Source organism: Electrophorus electricus, chromosome 4, assembly GCF_013358815.1.
Source record: "Electrophorus electricus isolate fEleEle1 chromosome 4, fEleEle1.pri, whole genome shotgun sequence".
NCBI classification, from domain to species: Eukaryota; Metazoa; Chordata; class Actinopteri; order Gymnotiformes; family Gymnotidae; genus Electrophorus; species Electrophorus electricus.
This window is the reverse complement of record NC_049538.1, coordinates 3,374,185-3,384,373: the sequence shown is the minus strand read 5'-3', so window position 1 is coordinate 3,384,373 and position 10,189 is coordinate 3,374,185. Positions and strand designations below refer to the sequence as shown.

Genomic DNA, 10,189 nt, shown 5'->3' with positions numbered 1-10,189 from the left:
CAACTGGTGGTTTGCTCGATTCGGTTATTGTATCACCACCGTGTAAGAGAGAAGATCACAGCTACGCTGAATAGACGGCAGTAATACTGAACCCATCGATCTCTTCTCTCTCTCCCTCTGTCTGGCACTTTAGAGACAGAACTCCAGTGGCTGCGTTTTAACACGTCTTCCATTCTAATGTTTCTCTCTCTCTCTCATACACACACACACACACACACACACAAACACACAGGTTAGGCATTGTCACATTCCTGTGAGAATAATTTTGTTTTCTTAGTGCTCCATGCTTAATTTTTCAGTCCTTCATGCAGTTTATCCCTGTCTCCCCTTCTCCCCTTGTCTTCTTGCCTGTCTGCACGAACCAGTCTTTTGTACCAGTTTGTACTTCACTCATATACAAAAGCTCCCATGTAAACACGGTTACTGTAGCACAAAGGCCAGGAAACACATGTTCTCCGAGACGTGCCAAGCTATTTCGTCCCGCTAAGAAGTCTTTTTGCCCCGTTTGCAATGTGCAATGGTGCATTGTGCTATTATAATGAATTACACGGATACAACATTTTAAACCTACAAAACACACCTTTCAGCCCACAGGTTGTAGCCGGAGTACAACTATGAGTGCACCAATATGTTGCCATTGCAGAAAGCAAGGAGGAATTTTTCCATAGCATTCTATTTTAGGGCGATTGTCCGTCACAACACACAGCAGACAGAAGAACGTTCAAAGGGTAAGGTAGGGACACGGCATTCTCAGACACTGAGATGGTCTTCTCAAAAGCAAGGGGAAGAGATCACGAACAGTCACGAGGTCGTGTAGCTCTATGACCTAACCATCCACGCCCACGTTCTCTTCCCCTAGCATCAGTCATGATGATCTCAGCCCCTTCAGCGGGGCAGCCTACGGGAATTGGGGTACACTGGGCCAGCGTTTCCTGGTCTGTGTTCTGGTCCAAGTAGAGGATTGTGTTGGAAAGGCAGGAAGGGGTGGGACGACCGTGCTGCCACTCATTTCCCCTGGTATTAGAAACCCAAACCTCCACCCCCCGAGTCTCATCTCACTGTGCAGCTGGGCAACGCAGCACAAAAGCACTGGCACACTGTCAGATAGTGACAGAGAGAAGCATGCACATGTTCTTCTCTCTGTCTCTCTCTCTCTCACACACACACCCACACACCTTGCTTACCCTTGTATCAGCCCAAACACACAAAGGAACTGGGTGTGTGTTTGCATGAAGTGTAACAGGCACACCCAGCCATGCACAGGCACACTCCCTCTAGCGGCACGTACGTACACACACACACACACACACACACACACACACACACACACACACACACCCTCCCTCTAGTCAGAAAACTCACAACGAGTTTGCATTTCAGCCTCAGAGAGCAGTGTACATCCATAATCGCTGTGACACAAGCATGGGTCAAGCACAGAGAGAAAGCCTTCAGACAAGGATGTGGGAAAAAGCAAGACAAAACAGTGAACGCCTTACAGGTTAGCACACATGCTAGCTAACCATACTGGTGGGGCTGTGCCTAGCCATCATGGTTTCCCTGGAGACCGGAATATGCCAGAACCTCAGCTGATTAGCATATCGCACATCAACAAAATTACAGAACTGCAGGCAGCTAGCCTAGCCACTGAATGGTCCATGCTAATGGCACTAGTGCACTGGTACAGGAGCTTGAAGCACCAGTGACATTATATATTATTTAGTCCTGAAATGTCTTCATGCCTGGTACCCACAACATAACTGGATTCCCATCAATGCCTGAAAGAGTGATATGTGCTGAAATGAGCTATTTCTACATAATTTAGAAAGCAGTTTATTACGTGCTGATGTAGGATCTATGTTGTGTCCCAGTGGTCATGACTACTAAGTCAATGACTGTCACACCTAAGCATAAGTGGTCCCAGATCAGAAGCAATACCTGCTTGTCCTGATGGACTAACACACCCCGATGCTCGCTAGCTGGCGTTTCTCCGGCTCTCCTTTGTGCGTTAAACCTTGGAGGCAAAATGGGGTCAATTACTGTTTTCCACACACCAGCTTTAATTATTTCATTTCCTCTAGAGTCTTTTTGCACATGCACATTTTTCAAAAGGTTATATATGCTTGCTTTTGTCAGGGAGTACTACAGCACGGCAATAAGCCCAGTTACAAACAGCCTTGGATTAAACATTCAGGCTCAAGGTGATAGACTGACAGATAATAAGGCCATTTTGAAAGCAGAACATGAGGTGTAGATTCCTACAGCTCAGGTAGAAGTAGGGGTTAGCTTCTCCCTTGGGGCCAGACTCTACGAAGCACTAAAACACACACACACAGAGTGGATTGCTAAAGCTCAGGTAGAAGTAGAATTGGCTTCTCCCTTGGGGCTAGACTCTTTCTCATTAGCCCTTACACTCTCTCTCTCTCTCTCTCACACACACACACACACACACACACACACACACACACACACACACACACACACACACACACACACACACACACATACACACACACACACATACACACACAAATCTTTTTAGGGGTCATATAGTATGTGTTTCCTGTGTTACAGCTCCATTGTGTAGTCAATAATAGATGTCAGTGTTCAGTGTACTGGATATACTGTGTGGCCCGAGTGGCATTTTCCACCCTGTGTGCCTCCTTTTCTTCATTTCAATAACTGTATTTCCCAAAGGACAGAGCAGTTATACATGCCACTTTAATGGTATACCCTATGCTGAAGTAATTAATATACCAGTGCCAGCCAATGGTCATTTACAATTCACATTATCACAAAAGGAAAACAAACGGTTGTCTTAAAACATACACCTGCATATTTTTCTGTCAGCTTGTGGGTATAAACATAGATTTAATGAATATCTTCTTTAGCAGTTAAGTTTCAGCTGGTGCTCACAGCTCCCCCAGGTGGATCATGTTTGCCATTGAGCAGCATTTATATTGTCCAAATAAGGACACCTCCAATTGGTGGTTTTTAAGCCAGACAACAATGAGCAAGCACAGATACAAAGCACAGGGGCACTCAGAGCGCCATGTAAATGACAGGCTATACTGCTGCACTGTGCTGAAATCAGCTCTCCTCAACTGGCACTGGGCTCATCGTTACAGAGCCAGAACCACAAAAGGAAGGGATTCAATGCCAAACTCCAGCCTGCTGCTAATGTGAAAGGTTTGGAAGAAGAAAACAACAATGACTCAACAAAATCTGCAGCTCATTTTAAAACACACCGAAAAGGTTCCGCCATCAACAGCTAGGGTGACGTTTTATTTACGATTTTAAACTTTTAAAAAAACCTGACATTCAAAACATGACATTATGTCATACAGAATGGATGTAACTGCGAGTATTTAGTGTGAAAACCAGGCCAATCCAATTCAATCAGCGTCCACATGAATCATGCATGCCCTGAAAATGTGTTTTCCCTTCTTAGTGCACAGATGAAAAGGATTAGAGACAATGACATGAACAGATTAAAACATTAACAAATGAACAATAAAAATAAATTAAAATGTCGAAATAAATTACATTTTAAAACAAATTTCAACTTGTCTGTCACAAATAAACTTCTTCGTTATAATACTTCAAGAAAACCCTTTTAGAACTAACAAAAAGGTACATAATACATTATTCATATTATTATTATACACCGATATATTTAATTTGGGTCTTTCCCTGCAATCCCAGTATGACTGAAGATTGCATTCTGGGTAGGTATCAGTTGTCACACCCCTCCCCCTTACTTCATCTTTTTTTCTTTTTTTCTTTTTTTTTTTGGTCTTGCCAACTGGTCTTCTCTTCTCCCTTCATCATCTGTGGATATTGACACTTCTTTCCCTCTGGTTGGATATCCTGCCCTTCCGGTCTTAAGAAAACGTTGCCATACCTGTAGCAGAATTTACACTTCAAAACGCTTACTGAAGGGACAAACAGACAGGAGGAAAAACTAAATGAAGCCTACAAATCCAGAATCGCACTCTTAAGATAGTTAATGCAGGAAGACATAAACTCTTGGGTCTGTAAACAACTCATGGTTGCAGTTTACAGAATATAAAGTAAGAATACATTATGTTCTTTTAACAAAACCAGCACATACAACTGAGTCTCTGGAGACAAACCCTTATGCTATTGTTCTCTCCTATATGTCAGAGCTCCTCAAAGCCCGGTCCAGGAACAGCCGTGAGGACTCCTCAAAGCCCAGTCCAGGAAAAGCCGTGAGGACTCCTCAAAGCCCGGTCCAGGAACAGCCGTGAGAACTCCTCAAAGCCCGGTCCAGGATTAGAGTACATCCCCCATACTGACACACCCAATTTGGCCTGACCCTGCTGAGTTCAATGAGGCATGTTGAAGCAGGGAACAAATTAAACTAAGCAGCTGAGTGGCCCTCCAGCGCAGGGAGAGAGATCCGCTCCTTTATAAATAACAGCACGTTCATAAATCTCCTTTTATGAGCCTTTTCAATTAAATGCAGTGCATTACAGGTGATGAGCCAAACTCAGGACTGACGTGCAATAAATCTGTACAGGCTCTGAGAGTGTGGGCACTGAGCTGCTGATATCTGGGTTCTGAGAGTATGGGATCTGCAATGGAGGAGCTGTGCTGGCCCATGAATGGAGTGTATACTCATTCTGCTGCCTGTGATACCACTCAAAAAAAATCTCCATAAAATCTCCAAATCTCTGGGGGGAGAGGGGGAGGGAGAGAGAGAGAGAGAGGGAGAGAGAGGGAGAGAGAGAGAGAGAGAGAGAGAGAGGGAGAGAGAGAGAGAGAGAGACAGGAGTGGGGGGTTGCTGAGAGCAAAATGGCCTTGTAGTTGGCCTCTCTTTTCCCATCTTCTCTCTCTCTCTCTCTGTTCCTTTGTTTCTCTCCCCAGCTCGCCCCTCTCCTGCTCTGTCTCTCGTTCTCTTCCTGCCTCCCCCATCTCTCTGCAGGGGCATCATGGATGAAAGGTTGGCGTGGTCCAACTGAGTAGAGCTCAGACAGAGGCTCCGTTAAAACACAGACTCCCTGCTCCCTGGACACCACGAGCGCTCGCATAAATATTGATGGTTCAGTAAAGCCGCAGGCTACGCTATTCCTTCTCACACACACACACACACACACACACACACACACACAGTAGATGAAAAGACAAGAAGCAACAGAGCAAGACATGAAGTGCTAACTGAGATGAGTGATATTCAGTAAAGATGTGTGAGAAGCTTCCCTGGGTGTGTGTATGAAAGAACGCGTGCATGATAACGGAAGCCTCCGAATTGAGTTGTTACTCAGTCCTTCAAAAGAAATATACAGAGCTGTATTTCTGCATTTCCTGACTACATCTGAATGAGTCAGTCGATACGAGAATGCCCCATTATTCAACAAAATAGAAACACATAAATAAAAAACCCAGAATAAAAACAAATAAACAAGACTTAAAATGTGTCAAGTAAGAAGATTCAGTAAAAAAATGTTTTTATGTCCCTCAATAGTCTCAAGGAATATGGTTGATTATAGGTGTACAAATGAGAGAAACCTATGTAACTACCAGTAGGGGGCACTGTTGACAGCTGAACTGACCCCACTCTATGCAATAGCTGTGGATAAGAACAGGAAAGTGTTTATGGTAAAGCCACTGTGTTGTGGAGCTTGCTCAGCTGTACAGAACTTGGCAACGGAAATACAAAAGTTTTCTATCCCAAACTCTCATTCACATCCACGCACTCACCGTATGTGCGTGACAAGCACACACACGTACACGCACACATTCACACTCTGGTCTAGTTGAAGCAGCACAGCAGAGAGCCAGAGGTGTTCTCTGGGCTCTGGAACTTTCCAGAGGTGGGTGTGTCCACGCACTCAGCGATGAACAGGTGCAGGTCTGACACATGGGGTTGCTCCTGGGCTTGTTGCTGTAGACAAACATATGCGTGCAATTAAAGGTTGCATCATCCTCTCTCTCTCTCTCTCTCTCTCCCTCCCTCCCTCCCTCCCTCTCTCTCTCTCTCGACTCACAGTGATGGTGTCGTAGGCACCGGTGATGAGGGCGATGAAGAGCGAAAGCACCATGTAGATGAAGAGTGAGATGAAGGTGTAGAGATAGACCTGGCTGAACAGCCACACCAGGGTGCCGCTGCGCTCCACCTCCGAGAACGTGGCGAACATGTCATCTCCGTTTATCAGAGAGAACAGACACTCCGACACTCTGGACAGAGAACGGAACTGAGATGGAGAGAGAGAGAGAGAGAGAGCACAGGTGAGTGAAAGAGTGAGTGGGGAGGGGGAGCAGACAGGGAGGTTACTTTGGCATTTTGAGTACAAACCAAAGTTATTTGAGTGGTGAGAGTTTGTGTGTGTGTAAGGGTGTTACAAAGCAGGATGTGATAGATTGTGTGTTACTTTAGCATGTAAGGACATGACAGAGAGTGAACATGTCAGAGTATATTAGCTTTGTGTGAATGGGTGTGTCAGAGTGTGTCAGTGAGCATGTTGCCTTAGCTTGGTTGGATGAGTGAGTGTGTGTATGGGGTGTCTTTAGTGTAGTAGGATCTATTACAATGTGTTACTTTAGCATGGTAGGGTGTGTTACTGTTGCGTGGTAGGGTGTGTTACAGTGTGTTACTGTTGTGTGGTAGGGTGTGTTACAGTGTGTTACATTAGTGTGGTAACGTGTTGCAGTGCCTTACTTTAGCGTGGTAGCGTGTGTTACATCGCATTACATTAGCGTGGTAGAGTGTGTTACAGCGTGCTATTTTAGCGTGGTAGGGTGTGTTGCAGTGTATTAATATGTTACTTTAGCGTGGTAGTGTGTATTAGTGTGTTACTTTAGCGTGGTAGTGTGTGTTAGTGTGTTACTTTAGCGTGGTAGTGTATGTTAGTGTGTTACTTTAGCGTGGTAGCGTATGTTACTTTAGGGTGGTAGTGTGTGTTAGTGTGTTACTTTAGCGTGGTAGTGTGTGTTAGTGTGTTACTTTAGCGTGGTAGTGTGTGTTAGTGTGTTACTTTGGCGTGGTAGTGTATGTTAGTGTGTTACTTTAGCGTGGTAGCATGTGTTAGTGTGTTACTTTAGCGTGGTAGTGTGTGTTGCAGTGTGTTACTTTAGCGTGGTAGTGTGTGTTAGTGTGTTACTTTAGCGTGGTAGTGTGTGTTGCAGTGTGTTACTTTAGCGTCTTTAGCGTGGTAGTGTGTGTTAGTGTGTTACTTTAGCGTGGTAGTGTGTGTTAGTGTGTTACTTTAGCGTGGTAGTGTGTGTTGCAGTGTGTTACTTTAGCGTGGTAGTGTGTGTTAGTGCGTTACTTTAGCGTGGTAGTGTGTGTTGCAGTGTGTTACTTTAGCGTCTTTAGCGTGGTAGTGTGTGTTAGTGTGTTACTTTAGCGTGGTAGTGTGTGTTAGTGTGTTACTTTGGCGTGGTAGTGTGTGCTGCAGTGTGTTACTTTAGGGTGGTAGTGTGTGTTAGCGTGTTACTTTAGCGTGGTAGCGTGTGTTAGCGTGTTACTTTAGCGTGGTAGCGTGTGTTAGCGTGTTACTTTAGCGTGGTAGCGTGTGTTAGCGTGTTACTTTAGGGTGGTAGTGTGTGTTAGTGTGTTACTTTAGCATGGTAGTGTATGTTAGTGTATTACTTTAGCATGGTAGTGTGTGTTAGTGTATTACTTTAGCGTGGTAGTGTGTGTTAGTGTGTTACTTTAGCGTGGTAGTGTGTGTTAGTGTGTTACTTTAGCGTGGTAGTGTGTGTTAGTGTGTTACTTTAGCGTGGTAGTGTGTGTTAGTGTATTACTTTAGCGTGGTAGTGTATCTTAGTGTATTACTTTAGCATGGTAGTGTGTGTTAGTGTGTTACTTTAGCGTGGTAGTGTGTGTTAGTGTGTTACTTTAGCGTGGTAGTGTATCTTAGTGTATTACTTTAGCATGGTAGTGTGTGTTAGTGTGTTACTTTAGCGTGGTAGGGTCCCAGGACGATCCAGCCACAGAAACAGTAGCCCATGTAGATGGCTGCGACGCAGCAGCAGAAGCGGATCACGTTTGGGAACGCGGCTCTCAGAGTTATGATCAGAATCTGCACAAGGGACACAAAGCACAAACACATATATGCAAATATACTAAAATCTTTACATCATCAGGGAACCGCCCAGTACAAACACATAACCAAATATATTAAAATCTTTACATTATCAGGGAACCGCCCACTACAAACACATAACCAAATATATTAGAATATTAACATTACTGGTGAATAGCACACTGATGCCAACAAAATGTTATCGTCAGTCTAATTTAACATTGGGGATTTTTACTGTGTTTTTGCTGGGTTGGATCGCCCACAACTATATTACTCTGGTTAATGTTAAAGACAATCATCCTAAAATATCAAACAAACAAGTACCCAGGTTGGCCCTGGTTTACAACTGCATGCAGTTTAATGAGATTAGCTGTGTGAAACCTACATTGTACTTCTGGAAGAAGCTGAGGTAGCGAATAACTCCCACCCACACCAACAGAGTGGAAGTGCCCATCAAAATCCCACACACGTCATAGGACGCCAAGGTCTGCAGGACAACACAAACAACCAATCAGAGAAGTGCAACTCTACAATCTTCACGGTTGCACCTGTGGAGGAAAACGAACAACTGTTTGTTATTCTAACAGTTAACGTGTAATATGCCTGCCTGTGTGTGTGTGTGTGAGTGAGTGAGTGAGTGAGTGAGTGTGTGTGTGAGTGTAAGTGTGTGTGTGTGTGAGTGAGTGAGTGAGTGAGTGTGTTTGTGAGTGATTATGAGTCACTCAGACCTTGGTTTCGATGCCAATCTTGATGAAGGAGGCGATGATGGTGAGTACATCACTGATGATGAGGAGCAAATACCAGCCATTAATAAACTCAAGTCGATCAGCCCAGCACACCTGACGGCTCAGAGCATGCTTGAAGAACCGCACAAACTCCTGCTCACGCACACACACACGCACACGCACATATACACACACACACGTACGCACATGCACACACACAGTATACATCTCCGTTAGTGTGTTTCTCTCCCTCTGAGTATGGCTCCATTCTGAATTATTAATACACATGCACATATGTAGCATGGCCCTTTTTCCTACACCTCCTCTCTCTCTTCCTGCCTCCCTCCCTCTCCCACTCCCTGCCTTACATTCTGCAAGATGATTCCTCTGATTATGGAGCGTCCACACAGTGCCAAGGAGAGGGCGCACACTACAGCCACGAGCACATCAAACGCCACCCGCAGATAGTTCTCCTCTGGGGTGGGAGAGAGAGCGAGAGAGAGAGAGAGAAGAGTATGAACAAATGAACAAATGTAAGCATTAAGAATACAGAATTATTCTAACAGGAAGGTGACATATCCAACCAGTGTGTATGTGATGTAAGTCCCGCTTTTGTAAGTCGCTCTGGATAAGAGTGTCTGCTAAGTGCCGTAAATGTAAATGTAAAATGTAAATGTGATGTGTGGGGTCTTCTTACTGTGTCCAGACACACTGGGATCTCTGCACTCTCTGATGACGGCCTCGTTATGCAGACTTATCTTGATTTGGCCACTATGGGCCTGGTTATCAAAGAGAATCTGAGAACACACATGCAATTCTCACACACACGCAAAGAGAAGTTGTGCCTTTTTTTAAATCTTCAGATCTGCTTTACTAGGTCACAGCTAGTAAACCTCTCATGGACAAAGCCAGCCTATAAACACTAATCAGGAAGTGAACACAGCAGCCTGAGAACAGCCTTGCAGGTGCAGAATACAGCCAACAGAGGGCAGTTAGCAGACACAACACTTAAGAACGTTTTACAAAGGTAGAGTACCCTGCTCATCACATAGCCCCAGGTCCGAATCCAGTTTTTAAAGTCACACTTGCCCAATAGAATTTTGAAGACAAGCACAAATATGAAACAGATAGAAGTACTTTTGTATTGGCCATGTTGACATACTGTCATCCGGGTATCTTTCACATCCTGGAAAAATTAATTTGCATCGTGCATACTGCTTCAGGGCCCAGTCCTTACATGAGTAGTGTGCAGTAGACTATTTTGAACACAGCCGTCATCTTTTTTTCTTAATTGTTTTACACTTACATTTTTTTACATTAATTTTATGTTAACTACATTAACTTTTTCTGAGGTAATATTCAGTTCAGTAGTCGGTACAGAACTATAACTGTAGATATATGGAATAACTCACCCA

General features: G+C 44.3%; 1 protein-coding gene across 2 annotated transcripts in view; it reads right to left on the bottom strand.

Annotated features, from left to right (window-relative positions):
- Positions 1-2,700: 2,700 nt before the first annotated feature.
- The window catches only part of mcoln1b (mucolipin 1b), an 11,931-nt gene continuing 4,442 nt past the window's right edge, over positions 2,701-10,189 (bottom strand). The window contains exons 7-14 of one of the 2 annotated variants that reach the window (XM_035525258.1): positions 9,472-9,571; positions 9,143-9,249; positions 8,778-8,927; positions 8,435-8,536; positions 7,924-8,046; positions 6,010-6,216; positions 5,831-5,906; positions 2,701-3,901 (exon numbers count right to left, since the gene is read on the bottom strand). In XM_035525258.1, the coding sequence (XP_035381151.1) occupies positions 3,882-3,901; positions 5,831-5,906; positions 6,010-6,216; positions 7,924-8,046; positions 8,435-8,536; positions 8,778-8,927; positions 9,143-9,249; positions 9,472-9,571 (885 nt within the window). In that variant the 3' untranslated portion in view covers positions 2,701-3,881. Of the gene's footprint in view, positions 5,907-6,009; positions 6,217-7,923; positions 8,047-8,434; positions 8,537-8,777; positions 8,928-9,142; positions 9,250-9,471; positions 9,572-10,189 lie in introns of both variants that reach the window. The other variant, XM_027022043.2, reaches the window with a different exon arrangement.